The sequence below is a fragment of the Tasmannia lanceolata genome, unplaced genomic scaffold (genome assembly GCF_043159265.1).
Source record: "Tasmannia lanceolata isolate RefF3 unplaced genomic scaffold, GAP_Taslan_0.1 ptg000007l, whole genome shotgun sequence".
In the NCBI taxonomy this organism is placed as follows: Eukaryota; Viridiplantae; Streptophyta; class Magnoliopsida; order Canellales; family Winteraceae; genus Tasmannia; species Tasmannia lanceolata.
Window position 1 is genome coordinate 4,654,260 of NW_027518684.1, and position 20,613 is coordinate 4,674,872.

The 20,613-nt window shown below is 37.6% G+C and overlaps 2 protein-coding genes across 2 annotated transcripts; both read left to right on the plus strand.

Moving 5' to 3' along the window:
• Nucleotides 1-2,028: 2,028 nt before the first annotated feature.
• LOC143881531 (Sas10/Utp3/C1D family) lies at nt 2,029-11,058 on the plus strand. The gene is made up of 6 exons (XM_077384638.1): nt 2,029-2,387; nt 2,492-2,547; nt 2,678-2,732; nt 2,990-3,070; nt 3,152-3,407; nt 10,756-11,058. The coding sequence occupies exons 1-5, from the start codon at nt 2,180-2,182 to the stop codon at nt 3,367-3,369; spliced, it is 618 nt and encodes a 205-aa protein (XP_077240753.1). The 5' UTR covers nt 2,029-2,179; the 3' UTR covers nt 3,370-3,407; nt 10,756-11,058.
• A 1,885-nt stretch (nt 11,059-12,943) lies between these two features.
• LOC143881532 (large ribosomal subunit protein uL18c-like) lies at nt 12,944-19,414 on the plus strand. The gene is made up of 3 exons (XM_077384640.1): nt 12,944-13,253; nt 15,735-15,896; nt 19,146-19,414. The coding sequence occupies exons 1-3, from the start codon at nt 13,068-13,070 to the stop codon at nt 19,293-19,295; spliced, it is 498 nt and encodes a 165-aa protein (XP_077240755.1). The 5' UTR covers nt 12,944-13,067; the 3' UTR covers nt 19,296-19,414.
• The last annotated feature ends 1,199 nt before the right edge of the window (nt 19,415-20,613 follow it).

Below are 20,613 nucleotides of genomic sequence, written 5' to 3' on the forward strand. Positions count from 1 at the left end.
TGATATCAGCACAACCATGTTTTGATGTTTGCACCAACTCATCATGTCTTTTTTATTTAAAGAGTTGTCAAAAAGTTATTACAATTCCCAAAAAGCTTTGAAAAGCCGATTAAAATAGAAAAGACAAGCTGGGTTTGTGCTATTATTAAAACATGGTTGTCCTGATATGATTTGCCATTTTGCCTTTATATATTCTGTAAATTTAGAAAGATTCCCACTTCAAGGAAGGTGAATAGGGCTAGGCTAATCTTTCCTAGAAAACATTAATTTCATCTAGTCTTTTTTAGCTTTTCTTCCAAATCAATGCACTATTTCTGTATTTCTGTTTTAAGACCTTGAGAAAGGAAATAAGATAAAATTTGTGTCAAGTATTTGTCTTCCATGTCTACATCAATTACTTTTCTTTAACATCCTCAGCATAATCTCTCTTCATTTCAGAAAACTGAGACATTGTTTATTTCCCAAGGAGTAAAATGGTCAAATTTTAGAAACATGGATCTCCCATTAAAAAACAGGGGACTTGAAGAACTTTTATTCCTCCCAGACCTTGGAAAGAAAGGAAAAGCTACCAGGGTCTGGTTATCTTATGTAAAATTTGTCGTCTTATTTAATTTCATGGTGGGTTGGCTCCATCTTTCAAGACCCTTTTTCTGTTGTCTTTCCTTTTTTATTTCCACCAACGACATTGACACGGATGTAGACAAGAGGGAGAGAGGGAGGGAAATGAGAGAGACCCATTCATCTCTTTAAGCTGGGGTGATTTCAGAATAGAAATTAGTAATTTTTGGTTGCTTTTGCTCTCTGTAAGATTGCTAATAGTAGAAGAGAAACCATCTGTGGTGGGTTCTGACTCGAATTTTCTTTGAAAGCCAGTCGAAAGGTGTCTTCACAGGGTTCACATGAATCTCGACAAAGAAGGCGTTTTTCTTTGGATGATTCTAACCCTCCGATCTGTAGATGTTTCTATAAACTGCCATCCTTCTACAGGTTGGAGACTTGGAGGGTTACGTACAAGGCCGATTTAAGTTGGCGCCCAACAAATGAATGGTTTGGATCATTGAATAATGTCTCTCACAAGAATTTAGATCTTTTAGAAAGACATGTACAGTAGAAAACTATGAACAAGGATAGGGTTGAGCCCACTTGATGATTAATCCAAACCGTTCATCTGCTAGGCCATTGGGCCATCCATCAAAATCTACTCCCGAAGGACGTTTCTAACCCTTGAATCTGTGGCCGTTAAATTGATGGAGATAAAACAAAGAAACAAATATGAACTCATTAGAGGGTTAGAATCGTCCATGGTGGATTTTCTTCCGTGGCCCTAAGAAATAAGAGATGTTATATGATGTGGGCGTGTTAAATCCGTGGGACCCGCTTCTTACAATGATCGAAACCATTCATCTGATGGCCCACAACGTAAATAGACTGACCCTGTAAATCATCTCCATAGGATAATCCTAACCCTCCAATCTGCAGTGGACTGTACATTATAGAAACATCTATAGATTCAAGGGTTAAGATCATCCTATGGAGATGATTTAAGAGATACAACATATTTGGCTCGTGGCCGATCAAATGAACGGTTTAGACCATCCCAAGTGTTGTGAAAAACCCCTCTTCTTACATGAAATCGCAATGGCAAAGCAAAATGAAACAACAAACACACACAAAAGACACAAAGATTTACATGGTTCGGTAAAGCCTTCTCCATGGCAGAGGTAACGAGAAAAATCCAATAGAAGATCAAGAGATTACAAGAGAAGATCAGTCTCTCTCTCACCAAACTCACTAGAAATCCTAGTACACCCGTTTCCACTTTCTTTTGAGTTCTCAACCCTCATTACAAGACTTGCATACCAAATAGGCCCCACATAAGTCAGCCTTATCGGGCTGAAAAACGCATAAAACAGGACGGGCCAAACGGGGCCTTATCCGGGTCACAAATAATATTACGGATTGCAATCGGGTTTGAATTCAAGACTAAGAGATGAAAGGTTTGGATCAACCCTAAAACTCTATAAGTACATCAACACTCGGAGCTAAACCTAAGGCTCTCAAATACAGTCTCAGTTCATTCTCCAAGATTCATCTTCAATTCCCCACATACAACCCCTCCTTTCCTTTGTTTTTTCAGAAGAATCTCATCTATCCTTTTCAGAAATCCCTCAGAACAAATATGGTGAGGAGAGGAGGAGAAGAGACTGCAGTCCCAGAATCAGTTATGGAATCCATAAGCAGAACCATGATCAGTTTAGAAGAGATGAAACCCAATTTGGTCGAGTTCTTAGCATTAGCAGAACCAGACGTAATTACCGAATTGCCACCTCTCCAACGCGCACACGCTCTTTTACTCCTCGCAAAATCAATGTCGACCCTTTTCACATGTAAGCGATTTCATTTCACTCGAATTAGTAGATTTTCTTCTTCTTTTTTTCTGTATTTATTAATGTTTTTTGTTTTATTTTGTTTTTTGAACTTCTTTTGATAGTACGGTTGAGATGTAGTGGGGTTCAACCAGATGATCATGCTGTTAAAACAGAGCTTGTATGATTTCTATTAGCTTTGTTTTTATCTTCTCTGTAATGGGTTCTCGTTTATTAATCATTCGGGTGAGTTGATTTTGATTTTTTTTTTTTTTTGCCTTTCTGTTTTTTGGATTGGGTTTTTCTTATAGGAAAGACTGAGCTTGTATGAAGAGAAACTACACAAGTACAATGATTGGAGCAAAGGTATTTTGGGTTAATTTTTATCTTCTTTTGTTACCCCCTGTTTGGATTGCAGGAAAAAGTTGAATAGGGTTTGCTCGAGTTATCTTTTTTTGTGGGTTAAAAAAGGAGGAAATTTTACAAATATTTTCCTTTCCAAAAATTTCCAGAAAATTCTTGCAATCCGAACAGGGCCTTAGTGTGATTTTCCTCTTTTGATTATTTATCTTTTTGTGTTGTTTGTATAGTTCTATTCATTTTTTAAAAATTTATTATTGTAGCACCATCACGACCTTCTACGACTATAAATTATCAAGCAGCAACGCGTTTCATTGAGCATTCTCTGCCTGATCTTACACCAGGTATGAGTCCTTGCTATTCTCAGTGTCATTTTTTCGATTGAATGTGAACGTATTTTGTTGAGGAGTTGGATAAATTTGCAGAGCAGAAGCAAAGTATGCAGGATATCAGTAAAGGGGAGGTGGGTAAGAGTAGTTTGTACGAAAATCGAAATGCCTACAAGAAGAGGAAGTATCAGTCATCTAATAAACAATCTATTCGAGCTTCTGCCCAGGAGTTCCTTGAGAAAGCAACTCGAGAGCTTCTCGGTGCTCAATCTGATCTAAAGGGGCCTCTACGGGATGAGAGCTCGGACGAATAGGGTATGGAGATGGTTTGATCTTCTTTCCAGTTATCCAGGTATATTTGAGCCCTTGCTTTTGTACATCTCATATCCTTAATGCAATGCTATTTTACCGCTTGCGAGAATACTGTGATTGGTACAAAGTTGATACCATATGTATTTGAATATCGAGTTGATTCCATAAAAGTTAGTAGGGCACTTTGTTTCAATGTAATCCCTTTAATTTTTTATTTATTTTATATTGTAGCTTCAAAAAACTAGTTATTGACTCAGTCAATTTTCCCAACAAATTATACTGAATATCGCATAAAAGAGGTTGAAGTGTGGCACTATTTCAAAATTCAACTCTAAATGAATAACCAAAAAAAAAAAAAAATCAGAGGAAAAAAATTGTTATTATTTACTAGTGTTCTATTTCAAGAGAAAATGGGTCATAGATGGAAGAATGTGCTTTAGAGCACGTAGCTCAAGTCCCAAGTCAAATAGTATATCATCAAAAATGAAAATGTACAGTATGAGCAGCGCCTCTAGCCTGTGGTTAGGTTTGCTTGAGGTGTGTTTTATTTTAGCATTGATCCGAATGCACTTTTGACTGTGTGTAAGGTTTAGTCAGGGGGCATGGCTCACTACCCCAGTTAGCGCAATTCAAGGCAAATGCTCAAATGTTTGGTTATATTCACTCTGCACTCAATAAATATATTTAGTATCCCAACTAAAAGAACTTTGGGAGAGTCAAGTGACATCGGAACAAAAAGATGATTTTTTTCACAAAGTCTGAGGATACTGGCTCGCTTGGTTTATGAAAAAGTTCTTCTTTCCCTCTGGAACTAGCATTAATGTTAGATGATGGTTTTATAAACTACTATTTTGATGTAAATAATTTTCATTAATACTTGATGGTTTTTTCCTTTTTAAAGCAAAACCATTAGCTAAGAATCCACTGTTTGGTATATAATTGTTTTCAGAAATAGGAAACTGCTATTCATGGTGGATGGTGTCCTTTTTTTTCTTGAATATATCAGTGCTTAATTGGGAACATTACTATATTCACAGTGCTTCCTATAAAGAGGCTTGCAGAATGTCTATTGAGATGTTGTGGTCGTGGATGGGGCATTGGGGGTCTGACTAGCATTTTGGAGCCTCTTGAGGTTTTATCTCATACTAGCTCCAATTGTATCATGAAGATTCTCTACCATTCAGAAACTATAAGAAGAAAATCATGTGTGACGTCAATAAGTGTATTTGTTCATCCATTTGCCCACCAATTCTCACTCTATTTCCATGGGATCATGGTTTCAAGTTTTGAGAATATGGTTTGTTTTGGGTGCCCCGAGTGTGGCATGTATGGATTTCTGGATATAGCGCATTGAAATGTTGAGCAATGCCATTGGTTTATAGATGAAATGAGAGAGGAAATCTCTGTGTAGGAAGTTCATTTGTTTAAGGGAGTAGAATGACATGGATGGATTTCGGTTGTTGCTTGGTGGGAAATGACGGACGGTGAGAAAGGGGAGGGAGATGAATGTTTCCGTGTCTGGATTGAATATTTTCTTTCTCTTTTTATAGAAATTAATCAATTTTAAGAAAACATGAACACCAAGTGTCTGCCTTAAGTATCGGCTCCAAAAGAAGACGCAATAGTGGCCTTCAAGCAATTGAAGAAGTGCCCAAATACTTGATTCATTTGGCCTTCAAGCCATAGTCAAAGCATTCATTAAATTTAAAAAAAAAACGAAAGAGGACAAGGAGAGTGATCTCATACAGTTAGAGGAATTATGCTCCCCCCTAGGGCTTGTGCATTTGAGTGGGCATCTTTTCTAAATAGGATTTTTATAGTGGTTCACTTGTGTAGGGGTAATCTTTATGCTATGTGCCTTGAGACAGATGAAACAGTGGACCACATTTATCATGAACTTGTTTGGCATCCATTGGGTCTTCTCAGGTCATATTGCCGATCTTACTTAATGGTTGGCTTTTGCTCCATGGCCCAGAAGCAGGCAAAACTTGTGGAGCTCGGTTCTTTCGGCTTTGCTTTGGGTTATCTGGAAAGAAAGGAGCAACTGAGTTTTCAAAGTTTTGGCTAAGAGCATGTGCATCATCTAACAACATATATTTTTTAGTATAGTAGTGTATTGGGTTGGAGTTTCCTTGACATTAGGTGTTCTTTGAGTCCTCTATTAGAAGATACTGGGCTGAAGTGCTGAAAAGCAGGGTCATTGCTTCTAAACCTACCCCCCTAAGTGGTCACCTCCTCCCTTTGGGTTTGTAAAGTTCAACTTTGACGTGTCCAGTATGAGGAACTCAGGGCCAGCTGGAATGGGGGGCCTTCTTCATGATATGGACGATGTTACTATGCAGACCCTTCTTCAGGCCTCTTGGATGGACGGATGAAATGATTCGGAAGTGCAGTCCTTGGCTGGGATTCATCTTGTTGAATATTTTCACCCTTGAACATTTGATTGTGGAGGGAGATCGCTTAATGTGGTTCAGTGGTTGAAGCAAGAGTGAGTTATCCTTTGAGATTTGTAGGTGCGATCGAAGAAGTGTTGTAGTGTGTTGAAGGTCATCCTGGATTTTTTGGTATGTTCAGCCTTTTGCCAACAATGAAGCCTATCATTTGCCTGGTCTGGGGTGAATAGACATAGTCTAGAGACTTGATTTCCTCCCTCCGTGAAGTTTTGGCTGTTATGTACTTTTCTTTTCTTTGTGTTGGCCAGTATCTAGTCACCTTGGTCCTTAGGATTTGCCACTTCTAATAAAATCTTTGCAATTCAAAAAATAAAAAGAGTATGCTACGTGAAATATATCGAGATTTGAAGGTTGGTTGGAAAGTTGATCTATCTGTCTGTCATTCGTCAAATAGAAATTTTGTTGGAAAGTTGATCAAGGACAAGGAGACTTGTTGGATGATCCTGGATGATCCTGCTTCTACATCTCATTTGCCGTAGGAGTAGGTTAGTCAGTTCATGAGTTCCCTTCTACCTCTCATTGGTCAACAGTGATTCAAATCATTAAGTATTTGAAGGGTACACCGGGAAAAGGCTTGTGTTTCAAGAAATATGGTTATGACAAAATAGAGGGGTTTACTGTTGCAGATTGGGCAGGGTCTCCAATAGACAGACGATCAACAACTGGATACCGTACATTTGCTGGGGGTAATTTGGTGTCTTGGAGAAGTAAGAAGCAAGATATTGTAACCAAATCCAGTGCAGAAGCAGAATATCAAGCTATGTCGAACTGATTTGGTTACGCTCCTTCTTATCAAAGATTGGAATTTCACCTTCATGTCCAGCACGGTTATACTGCGACAACAAAGCTGCGATCCATATCGCTACAAATCCATTCTTCCATGAGTGAACAAAGCATATTGAAGTGGACTACCACTTCATTTGTCAGCGAATTCAGAAAGGTGAAATATGCACAGTATTCCCTTGATCAGTAGATCAGCTTGCAGATGTGTTCACCAAACTATTAGGGCCTACTAAGTTGAAAGATGTTTGTAACAAGCTAGGAATGTATGATATATACATTCCAGTTTGAGGAGTGTTAGACATATTTTACTTATTAGGGGTATATTTGTCATTGCAATATAATCGCTTATATATATATATATATATATATATATATATATATATATATATATATATATATATATATATATATATATATATATATAGCAGAAGAGAAAAGGAGAGAATTATTTGAATTTCTCCCAAAATTCTAATAGAATTACACATCACTTTTTTTAACAAAGGCACCCATTCAACCCCAATATTTTCAATCCTACCCCCTCCTTTATGCTTTTGAACAAAGGCACCCATTAAAGCCACATAATTTCAATCCTATCCCCCTCCTTTATGCTTTTTGAATAAAACAAGTGGACAAAGTCAACATATTCCATGCAAAATTACGGATTGGGGGCAGATGTTACATAATACTACGGATATTTGTAAACATATTACATAATACTACGGATTCAAGACACCTTGAAAAATATTGACGAATTCCGGGCACCTTAAGAGGAACAACATCTTATGGAAACCTCTATAGATTTGAGGGCTACGATCAGCCTATGGAAATGATTTTACGGGCACAACCGATATATGTTGTGTTCCATCACATGGACGTTTTGGATCAACCTATGATGTGATCCGTACAATTCTTTGTCGGCCCGTGCATCGCACGGGTTTTTTTACTAGTGTGTGTGTGTGTGTGTGTATGTATAATTTTCGTGTGGGAGAGAGACTAACTCTCACAAAACCATTTCTCTCATCTCTCTTTTCTTCTCCTCTCCTCTCCTCATCACCCAATGTAGAAGATAAAAATTACATAAATTAGACTACCTCTTGTTGAAGGTATGTTGGCACCGGCCCTTTGGGTCTCTGTAATTGAAATAATGGAAAGAAAACTCTCTATGTGGAAGAATAAATATCTTTCCTTTGTGGGAAGAATCACTCTCATCAAAGCATGGCGAATCTCATATTTACTTTGTCTTTATTCAAAATGCCATTGAAGGCAGGAGCTAAATACTTAAATGGAGAAGCTACGATGTGACTTTCTTTTTGAAGGATGGTAAACAAATGAAAGAATCAAGCACCTTAGTATGCAAGGACTTGGAATTGAAAAGATTCGATTGAGGAATAAACCACTCATAGGAAAATGGTTATTGAGGTATGGAGAAGGAAAATATGTCTTATGAAATAAATTTGGGAGGGAATGATGGGATTGGGAGAGTAGGAACTCACGTAGAGGTAAAGGCTTGGGTGCATGTGGTCCATTTATGGTTCAAGGTCCCTTTACAAATTTGTGTTAGATGTACAGTAGGAAAGGTGGGAGGGTACTAGGTTTTGGGAGCATCTTTGGTTAGGGGATTCAATGCATGGATTTGTATCTTTTAGCAACCGCTAGAGGAGCAAGCGTTTGTAACTATATTGAGAGAAGGGGGATGAGTCTATTGATTTGGTCATTAGGCTTAGAAGAAGCCTTAAACAAGAGGAATTGACAACCTATCTGTTCGTAGTATTAGCACCTCCATAGAAGAGAAGAAGAAGAAGAAAAGGGAGAAGAGAAGAGATAGAGTGAAAGAGGAGACATAGTAGAATAGCCCTATATATGTGTAACTAGGCCTCATGTCTAATGTCTTAAATACACCTGATCGGGTATGTAGTTACACCACATCATCTAACACCCCCCTCAAGCTGGAGTGTATATGTCATACATCCCCAGCTTAGCACACATATTATTGAACTCGCTCTGCCTAACGGTTGTGTGAACATGTCAGCTGCCCAATCTCCTGATCGAGAGAAAACAATACATATCTTCCCCTTTTGAATTTTCTCATGAATGAAGTGGCAATCCACTTGAATGTGCTTCATCCTCTCATGAAAGACCGGATTGAAACAATATGAACCGTTGTGTTATTATCACAATATAGTGATACTGAAGATGAGGAAGGCAAGCCAATTTCTGACAAAAATGATCTCAACCAGATCAATTCACCACATGTATGGGCCATGTCTCTATACTTTGCTTCTACGCTTAATATGGCTACCACTTCCTGCTTTTTACCTTTCATGAAACCAGGTTACCTCCAACGAACGTGCAATACCCTGTAATAGACCTCCTGGGGGGGGGAGGGGTCGTCCAGTAATGTCTATAATGTAGTGTTACCGTTAAAAAAGGCTAGTCAAATTTTTTCTAGGAAATGTAAAAGACATTAAAGAAAATGCATGCTGCAAGACATTATTAATGTAAAAAATGTACTTTTTATTCAAACTAATTAGTAAAAAAATAGATTAAATATGATGGTGTAAGGCACTAGTATTTCTATTATTGATAGCAGAATTGAAGAAAATACAAAACAAAGAAAATCCATTATACCGATCAAAATGACGACAAAAACATGAAGCCACAAAGTTAAACAAAGAAATGCAACAGTTTTACTGGGAACATCCAAAATGTTCTATCTTCTATTTACAGTCAGTGTGCTCGATCTTTTCATGTCTGGTCTCTTCTTCTTTTTTTTACTTTTTTTGGCCAGCTTTCATGTCTGGTCTCTTGTGGACAGATATCTGGATTCAACTGATCTTCGCTAGTTCTAAAATGAATAGGGTTTTCTTTGAGAAAATTCAGAGAAAAATGTGCATTTATCTTTTGTGGTGGAATGGCTTGTCTATTTTGTTTAGAATTTGAACATATGGAAAATTCTTCTTTTTCAAGGTGCAAAGCCCAAAACAATCCAATCTAACTCGGAAATATAATGAACTGGATTCCCCTTTTTACATAACCCTATTCTTTTGTGCAACTCAGCAAAGTACATGCCATTCTCTACATGAATGGGCTTGTAATGACTTGGTAGATTCCTTGTGAATTTTTCCTAGTACATGGGTTTATCTATGCTACATACAACTAGCCCTCCCCAGACCCCGCAATGGCGGGAGTCTCGTGCACTGGGCCGCCCTTTTTTTTTAAATCGGTTTATCTATGCTGTAATCCATTGGAGTAAGCTTGGGTCTGCAATCTGTTTCCAATTTTTTGTTTAGAGTGAACATATGAATTATTCAACTTTTTCAAGTGGAAAAGCCCAAAACAATCCAATCTAGCTTGTAAAAATAATGAACTGGATTCCATTTTTTACATACACTAGTCACTTGAACAACTCGGCAAAGTGTATCTGTAATTATCTAAACGAATGGGCTTGTAATGACTTTAGAGTCCTTGTAATTTTGCCTAATACATGAGTTGGTTATTTGCCACTAGGCACATACATTGACTGAGTTTTGACCCTTGGACCCTATCCAGCATATTTTTTCGTATAGTTGCCATTTCATGTTGTTGATCTGACGATACTTAACTTCCTCAAAAAATAAGTTGGTAGCATAAATACTGGTTAAATTGTTCCCATTTGCTATTTTAGCTAGTTTTACTATGGGCTTGTAGATGTAGAACTAAGAGAAACCTTGGCTTCTCTGTTTCAACTCTGAAGCTACCATATCTGTTGTTTCTTCAAACTGAGTATTGTATCTCTACGATATGTCATGGACGGATGCTCGTCCAAGCGTAAGACATTTGAATTTGTAGTTTGTGTACTTGATACAAAAAATTTTGGTTGCACATAAATAGAATCAACTTTTAACTCATTAGATGAACATATTTGCAAGGGAGCTTTTTGTGCCTGCTGTTTGAATTTTGAGAAACTAATTGAAATGGGTCTCTATTGCATTGCATAGATTTTGAGAATAAAAGTGCGGAGAGCATAATAGATGGTACCAAAATAGCCTCTGTTCTATCTTTTAACCAACAATCTGCACATTTATCTCCAACAAAGTTAAAGCTATGTGAGGAGAGGGTTAAGCTTCTTATTTTCTTCTGTACTGAGACATTCCATTTGCATCCATTGATCAGGACAATGAAGAAGCTATGCGAAGAAGCTATTGAAGGTGAGTTTTGATATCAATGTTCTTTTCAGTCAAGGAATGTTAATCTTTTGAAGCAATATAGGATAGCTCAAATCAGAGGATTATAATCATAAGCACTATATGTTGGCTGTTCTATTATATAGATGTGGGAGGCATTTAAGATCTTTTAAGACTTTGTAGTTTGTTCATCGAGGATGTGTGCCATCCTTTTGGGCATGCTTATCTACACTAAAAAAAAATTCCTGTAAATTTTTTCCATGAAGAATGAAAATTTTCTTATGTTTCATAACCTCTTTTTTTTTTTTTTTTTTCCAGTTAAGGCCATGTTTGGCAGCCATGAATTTTGTTTTCCATGGAATATTAGCTTACCCAATGGTGAGTGAGCGAGAGATCTGAAAGGGACTGAGTGAGGAGAGCGTAGGAAAATGCTGAAAAACAAGGGGAAAAAACTCCACATTCAAAATGAGATTTCCCACATATTTTCTACCCACTCACACTCTCCACCTCATTCATGCCCTCTCAAAGTCTCTCCTCCCACCCTCCTTGCGCCTTTCACCACTTGAATAAGCCAATATTCCATGGAAAAAAAAATTCATGGTTGCCAAACATAGCCTCAAGCTTTTCCATATGCTGTGTGAGCCTGATGTTCTCCTGTATTTTTCAAAAAAGTAATGTGGGGCCGCTTTGTAAGATAATCCAAAACCTTCAAAACATAACCAGGCAACATAAATAGGTTGTACCACGTAATTCATCTACATTGGATGATCCTAACCCTCCGATCTATAGAAGTTTTTATAAAGTGCAGTCCTTACAGATCGGATGGTTACGATCATTTTTCTGTATATGTTTTATGTGATACAATCTATTTACAATCTTTTTACGTCTTGGCCCCAACAAATGAGCCGTTTGGATCATCCCATAAAGTGGGCTCCACAGTACTTTTTGAATACCAGTTGGTAATTTCGCACAACTCAATTTTGTACTTGACAACCCTCCTGCGTTGACAATTGAAAATTTCTAAGCAAATTGCTGACAGTGTTTCTTGGATTTTAAGTAAGAAAACCAGGTTTTAGAAATCTCTCCTGCGAGGTTTCAAAACCTTGGAAACATGGGGTGATATGCTGCTCTCTTGTTGCCAGAAAGAAGGGTGAGAAATTAAAAAAAAACGACGGCTGGTCTTTCTACTCGTCTCCAATGTGCAATTTTGAGGAAATCCAGGTTTCTAAAATCCGCGTATCCAAAACGCCCCTGAGTCTCTTTTCTTAAGATATTTATTTTTCGAGGCTCTAATATGGATGAAATTATATGATGTCCCGGTGGCTGACTAGGGGTGCAACTTGGGTTGGGTCGGTTTGAAGCCAATCCTAAGCCATCCCGAGATAACATTCCCTCAACCCTAACCCGACCCAACCTGTGCCTCAGGTCGAGGATGGTCAATCCTAACCCGACCCGCGTCTAAATCTTTTAACCATAATCCAACCCATCTAACCAGTTCCTTTTTTTTCCCAAATTGGCTGTCGGGTTGGGTTTGGGATAACCTTGTGCCAATTAGAAAATACAACCCTACGACATCACGATAAAATTAGATGACGGAGGTTGCCCAAGGCCTTAACCCTAATGCAACCCGAAATTAAATTGAGTTGGCTTTTCCCAACCTTGGCCAAAATCGGGTTGAACCCTTTGATGGACAGTCTGATAGATGGTTCGAATTGAAATGAATTGTGATTAAGACACGAATTAGAAATTATTTCAGTAATCTTAATCAAATAATCTTTGGAGCAATGTGGAGTGATTCTTGTTTAATTTAGTCACGCCCTCCTCCTCTTCACTCTAATGTGAGCCCACAACATGGTATTAGCAATCATGCAAACACTTATGTTAGGCCTACTTAAGCGATTCTTGTTTGGGAATTGTAATAACCTTTGAGAGCAGCTTAATTAATAAAAGACAAGATGAGCTTGTGCAATTATCAAACTATGGCAGTGCCAAAAGCACAAACTCAGCTTGGTTTTTTTCTTAAGTTTTTTGGGAACTGGAAGTCTGGAACAACCTTTTAGAGTTTGTTTACATAATAAAAGACAAGACGAGTTAATGCAGTTATCAAAACATAGAAGTGCCAATATCAGCATACTGATAATTTGTCAGGGTTACATCCGGAAATCATATTGAGATAGTCTCATCTTTTGTTGTAGAGAGAAGAACAAGATAAGGTGAAGAGAAGGAAGAGGGAAAAAGATAGTCTCAGTCACGTTTTGTTGCAGAGAAAAAAATAGCACAGAAGTTCAGAAGAGGGAAACCATGGCATCTGTCTCTTTATCTTCCTCTCTTTCTTTCCTCCACACTGCCTTTTCTTCTTCAAATCAGTTATCCCTTCACCCCAAATTCTCTCTACCAACAAAACAAGTCCCATTTCCAATAATCGAAGCCAAAGCTTTAACAAGGAGAGAAAACAGAACTGCTCGACATATACGTATCAGAAAGAAGGTACCCTTTTTGTTTCATTTCAATTTACAAAATTTTTGCCCATCAATATTTTGTTTTTTAATCTACCTTTTAATGGGTGTTGTTCTAATGTTGATTTTAGGTGCCTATTTCATATTGCTTGCTTAATTTTTCCTTGGTTTTCGTTTTTGCTTATGTTGATTTCAAGAACCCATTCTGCATTCTTAACACATTTCCAAGTGCTAAGTTGTGTGTCTTGAATTCAACCCGGTTGGGTCCGAAAAATGTGTGTGGCCCTCTATTTAAGTGAGTTCGACCCCGTTCAGGTAAGCTTGTTTTGACCCACTTTGTATAAGGGGTTTTAGGGCTTATTTCGTATTCTAGGTTTTGTTGAGGACTCAAGACTGGGTGGGTTTGGTGAGTGATACCGATTTTCTACTGTAATTTTTTTTTTTTTGAATGGTGGCAACCAATTTTTTCTCTTTTTTTATTTATGGGTTTGCTTGTGTTTGCCTGTTTTGTTTTGCTTTGTCATTGAAATCGCAGGATGCCCATGAGGGGGTTATTTCACAACACCAAGTTCCAAATTTTCTTTCTTATTTAATCTTTTGGGATATGGTGAAATTGGTTACTTTTACACTCTTGAGGTTAAATACGCATTTCATATTTCTAACACTACTTGAATTCCATTGCGTACCATTGCTTTTGTTTCTTGCAAGTTCGCTTCATTTGTCGATGCTTATGTGGTTTCTTTCTAAATTTCTATTCTTGGTTTTCTATGGATAATGTATATTGTTTGGTGTTTTTTTTTTTTTTTTTTGAAAATGTGGATAATGTATATTGGATGGAAATGGAAAACAGGGAAGTTGATTCTTAAGCTCATAGTATGTCTACTTTGTAAATTATGTTTTGCAACAAGTTCATGGTTTATCGAAGCATATGCTTCCCCTCCGAAAAGAAATCTTTGTTAGACACCTAGTAGATGAAAACTTTCCTAGCATTGTTCTGCAACCTATCCTAATCTTTGTTTCTTATAGTTGTGTCCACCACTTTCTTTGGTCTTTTGCTCTATGCCACCTGGTGTGTTTTTCTTTAAGTTATGGATGTCGAGGAGGTATTGTGATTGGATTGTCAGTCAAGGCTGGAATGAAAAAAAAAATGTTACTTTGAGGAGAGAACAATGAGAACGGTTTGTATGGTATACGACTGAAAATAGGCTTTCGTTTCACAATTAGAATCTCATGAAATGAAATTGCTGCTCAAAATGTGGGTAAGGTCTGAGAGTTGTTGTTGATTGGCATGCCCGCCTGCCAGTCTTGACTGTTGGATTTTTGCCATCAAAGACCTTGAGGTTTCAAACACTATTATCTGCACTGTAATTAATGTTTTGAAGGTACCTTTGGAGCAGCGAGTGTCGATAATGAATATGGATATGGAGTAGTTTGAACACCCAAGGCAGGAATTAGGTGAAGAGTTATGCTAGTGTGACCTATGCGCCTGGTGAAAAACTCCTAATGGTCTATATGAGACGTGAATCTTGGAACAAGACAAAGGATACCATAAGTGGTTCTATTCTTTCCTCTGTTAATTAGTCAGGGGATTTCTCTGATTCTTAATTGTCTTTTCTTTGGTCTTTTATGATACACTACTCTTTCTTCTTTCCTTATCTTATTCCTTTTCTTTGCTTGCTCCAGTTGTATATTCCTTTTCTATGATAAGCATAGGGAACTGGGATAATTTGTTCTTTTGTGGCTGCAGCTGAGCCTACAGCTGGAGACTAAGATAACTTGTTTTGCTGACATAAGTCCAAAGATTGGCTACTCAGTGCATCTTTGAGAATGAAAAGGCTTCATTTGGATGCGCACCTCTATTTATAAAGTTCACTTTGGTGAGCTTACTATTGGCGAGGAATGATTTTTTGGGGCCGACGATGTATGACTTCTTCTGGAAGTGGAAGGGGATTTTAGAAGATTTGTAGGTAGGATGGTGATGGTCGCATCCTCATAAGTCATAAGATAGAGATCTTTGATGGTTGCTTGTTGAGAACCTTGGGCCGGCATTCATTGAAGGAGTGTTGAGAGACAATAGAGAGGAGGTCGGAGGTCATCTTGGCTTTCTTAGGTCCACCAATTGTGCGGATCTTCAAAAGGGAGGAGTGAGCCTTCGGGTTGAATGGCATTCCATGAAAGCTAATGGGTGGGTGGTGCGGAGTGTTAGGTTCACATCCTTGATGAATTGTGGATTTGTGTTGGGACATGGATTTTAATTTTTTTAGATGTCTTAGAGAAGCCAATGAGATGTCAGATACCCTTGCTAAAGAAGGCCTCTTTACTTTGTTTCTGCTAGTATGTACATTCTTTTGCTGATGTTGCATATGGTTTTTCACTTTTTCTATTTATTTCTGGGAATAGTTTCGTTTCACAATTAAATTTACTTTTTATTTGTTCTCAGTGTTGAAATTTTTTTTTCTTTTCAGATTGAAATTTTTGTGTGTATTTTTCTACTTCTGATTCTTGTTTGCAGGTCGAAGGGACTCCGGAGAGGCCAAGGATGTGTGTTTTCCGATCCAACAAACATCTCTATGTTCAAGTGATTGATGACACAAAGATGTGTACACTTGCTTCAGCTTCGACAGTGCAGAAACCCATCTCTGAGGAGTTTGATTATACCTCTGGGCCTACTATTGTAAGTCAGAACTAAGAAGATCAGCTGAATCACGCCTGGTTTTTTCCTTGAGTTACGTTTTATATTTAATGATCTCCTGGATTCCCAGTTTCTATTTGCATAATTTAATGATGGATAGTTTTATTAGTTTACCAATATAGTTTAATTATTTCTTCGTTGAATTGTTTAGTGGACTTAGTTTTTTCAAAGTTTTCAGTAGCTTGATGAGAAAATTTCTTAGTATCATCAAGGAGATTGTTGATTGCTGAAATTTTAAATATGGAGAGGATAACTAGCAAGAATAAAAATTAAGAACTTACCAAAAGGAAAGAAAAAATTAATAACTAAAAGCAATTACTTGCCTAAATGTTAAACCCCTGGATATGTAAAAATGATAATCAGTATATAATATGTTAGTAAAAGACTCCCAATCAATAGAAACTTTTTTTTGGTAGGTAAGCTGGGATTGAACCTCCTACGTCAAGGTTGAAGAACGAAGCCTTGCCAATTGAGCTAGAGGCTCAATCCCAATCAATAGAAACATTGTCAGACCTACAAATGCATTTCAGGCAAGAATAATGATGTTGGGGGAACAACACTAAGGAATTCTAACATGTGAGATCTTTATAAATCTCCATCTCATTTGTGAGTCTATCTGACAGTCATTTGCCTACTGCAATAGGGTTAAATGGGCATTTGACACCTCTATTGGACACCCCCGAGGATACTACAGTTTTTCGTGGGAATTTGATGAATCTTCTTTGAATTACAATTGATAAACCATAGAAGTATGGAGTAAGTTTTTTCTGATTTTTTTCCTGAAATTAAGGACTTCAAAAGAAATTGGTGTAAAGTTAGTTTCTTAGACTATCATTTTTGACTAATAACTCTTTTTTTTTCCTTTTTCTTCTAAATTATAAAAAAACTTAAGTAAATGGAAACCAAATTGAAAAGTAGTAGACTAACCCATGCATCCGCTATCTCATTTGAGCCTTGGGAAGCATGAATGAAGAAATGTCTGCCATTTATGCCCCTCTAAAAAGTTCCAAGTAATTGCTTATAATGCAAGGAAATCTCCAAGGACCCAAACACTGGCAAAGTATCCAAGCTCTCATGTTAGAAGAATCACCCTCAACCCAAAGCCTGCCTCCCAATTCACTCAGGAAAATGCCCATCAAGCAAAAAGAAAAAAGAAATCAATACAGCTCTAATCCAATGAACGGGGAAGAAAATTGAAAACTTCCACGCAATTTTATTAGCTCCAGAATGAGCTGACTGGTCGGCCTTGTTATTAGCAGATCTCATATATGCTAGAATTTTAATGTGTGTCCCTCAGCTTTGTCTAATATTCTTCAATTGCGCCTTTGAGCACAACTCATTCCAAACTAATATGCCGGGAAGACTCAAACCTCCTTCTTTAGGTCGGAAAATAACACTGCAACTGATAGGATGCGTTCTGTTTCTCGAAAGGGAGGGAGTTGAACACAAGAAAACAGGAAATCTTTTCAATCTTGTGTTGATAGTTTTCTTCAGAATTGGAATGAAGAAGAGCAGTAGATCTGCTGGCAATTTAATACTGGATTGATAAGATTGTCTCCTGGAAGATGATTAGAATTTCGCCTTTAAGAGGGGCGCAAGAAGCTTCTGGGAATCTTGAGTAGAAAAGGAGAAGATCCAAATACCAGATTGGAAGGGGTCCCTCCATCATGTAGATAGTGTTGGAAATCTGTTCCTTGGAATCGTGATGTAATCCCATGAAGAAAACTTCAGTTTAGCAAGCCCGATACATTCTTGAAAAGATTGAATACCTCCATGATTTTCATTGCAAAATCAGTATCTGCAGCTAAGAATAGCATGGGATCGTCAACAAAGAAGAGGTGAGTAATAGTTAGCTCTAGTGAAAGGAGTACGGAAAGTTCCAAAAGTCCGCTCCATGGGGATTATGAACATTTCCATCGCAATAAAGAACAAGTACGGGAGATAGAGGAGACCCCCTTGCGATAATCCTTGGCTGCTTTGAAAGTAACCTTATGGGCTACCATTCACCAATATTAGAAATGGGGGAAGTAACCTTTACATTAAGGTGTGGCATTGACTATTGCTTGGGTGAAAACACTACCCTCTTTTAGATTCATCTCATCATACGACCTATGGCATGGATGGAAAGAGATTTGCTATAGTGTAGAAAGAAAACAAAAAGTCCTGCCGAAGTGGGAGCCTCCACCGGTGGGCTTCCTTAAGCTTAACTTTGATGGATCCAGCCTCGGAAACCCCGGCCCATCCGGGATTGGCTGGGTGTTGCAGAATGAGAAGGGTGAGATTATTTGGGCCTTTGCCGGTCCTATTGGTGTCACAAATGCAACAGAGGCGGAAGTTCGTGCTATGCATCAAGGCATTAAATTGTTGGATCAAGAGTTATTAGCGAACTTAGTGGTGGAGGAGGATTCCCTTAATGTCATCCGTTGGCTTAAGGGAGTGTCTAAGCATCCCTGGAGGTTTGACAGATATTTTGATGAATTCAAGAACCACAGTGGATCTTCAGCTATTGTCTTTCGGCATGTTCGTAGATCCACAAATGAAAGTGCAGACCATCTTGCGAGAGAAGGGGGTTGCCAAGGAAGCTCTCGCCCTTTTGACGATCTCCCTCCTTGATCATCTTTCGCTTGTTTTTTTTTTATATTATTTTCTATGGTGTGATTTTCTTTTCCTGGTCTTTTTCCCTGTCTCTCTTTGTTCTTGACCATCTCTGTCTTGTTTTCTTAATAAAATTGGCTGCTATTAAAAAAAAAAAGTAGGTGATAAGGAACGGTGATTTGGCGCTGGATTTAACAAGCATTCTTCTGTTTGAGGTACATGGTAGAGTTTGGGTTCTATTTCCTTATTGTAAGACCTGAGACTTCTTCAATTATTCTCTAAGGATGTTGTTTACTCAATCCTCAATCGTTTCTCCTTTACAGTTGTTAAGATGCGGATATGCCAATATTTAAAGTTACCCTTTGGGAATACTTAAACTTGCTCTTGATGGTGATAAAAAACCCTCATCCAACGTATATTAGGTTGGCTAGAATTGGCTACTAATAAATTCATTCTGTGAAGAACCAAAAGTTTTTTACATTGTGGAGTGAGTTTCGCTCTTTAAGAGTTTAAGGCCGGTGGCATATCTATCTATCGCATTCTGTTCTTTTATGTCTGTGTTTGAGCATCTTTTTCCTTTCGAATTTGATGGTTTTAATTGTAAGACAATTTGGTTAAGCATGTTCTTGTTACCAGGAAGTAGCGAAGAAAGTAGGTGAAGTCATTGCCAAGTCCTGCCTGGAAAAGGGAATTACGAAAGTGGCATTCGATCGAGGTGGTTACCCTTACCATGGACGTGTTGAAGCCCTCGCAAATGCTGCACGAGAATCTGGTCTTCAATTCTGAGTTTGAATGTAGCACTTGTACCTCTTTTTTTTTTCTCAAGGATTAATTTTCATGATATTTCATTCTGAATTTTGGTTCTGGCACTCTAATTTCTGAGTAACAGAAAGTTTATTCCCTGATCTTGATGAATGAAGGAGTCGATTAATTGTTGAATGGTTAATTGTTTCTAAACATTTTTTTTTTGAATGCTTAGAAACAGACATTAAAATTGTAATATGCTGTTATATTATCAATGAGAACACTTAAAATTCATGATAAAAATCAAATGGGATACTGAAGTCGAAGCTTGATTTCTTTCAGCAATGTTAGAGGGGCTACTGATATTGGCACTACCATATTTTGGTAACTGCACTACCTCATATTGTCTTTTATTATTTAATTAAACAACAACAGCTCCCAAAAAGCTCTCAGAAGCCAATTTAAAAAGAAAAGGTAAACTGAGTTTGTGCAATTATTAAAACATGGCAGTGGCAATATCAGTCGTCTCTGAGAAGCAATACGTGAAAATCCCTCATCCAATTAGATGGAAGATCTGATATAGTGAAGAAAAGATTCCTCCAAACATGAAGGGATAGTCTGAGAAGGAAAGAGTTAAGTTTGTTTCTAGAGAAGATTCGCCCAATTAATAAGAAACTTCAATGCCAAACAAATGCCTCTCAGGACACTGAGGACCTCAACTCAACAAAGCCTTTGTCCGAAACTAGTTGGGGTCGGCTAAATGAATCCTTTAGAAGATTTTCATGAGGAAGTCAGGACACTGAGGACCTATTGAATTTAAGATATCCTGGGAAATTCCAAATTTCCAGGTTAAGCAAAAGGGAAGTGCGCCCTTTTCTTTCTCGGACCCCTATAGTGTACTCATAACTACTCTTTTTTACACTACAAGGGATGCCCAAGAAGAAAATGGGGCGATTATATCATTTCCTAAATAAGAAACGCATAAAACGCAACCACAACAATATTCATGTCATACAATCATATAATTGCCCTTTCTTCTACCAATTCAACAATTTATTCTAGCACTCCCATACATATGAGGAGAAAAACAATCTACAAAGATGGATTTATAAACTCAGATGTTATGATAGCAGATAAGATATCAGTTAGAGAAACAATAAACGTGATCAGGTCAATTTCATGTTATTTTCCAATATAAATATAATCATCCAAATGCCTTAACTTCAACCAATTCTCCAATTATTGTAAGACTTGTAAGAGCAATCCATCCGTCTTCAAATAAGCATTCATATGCATTAGAAATACAACAATTTAAATACCGCGATTTCAATACATTCCACAATTAACTTACCATTCTTGT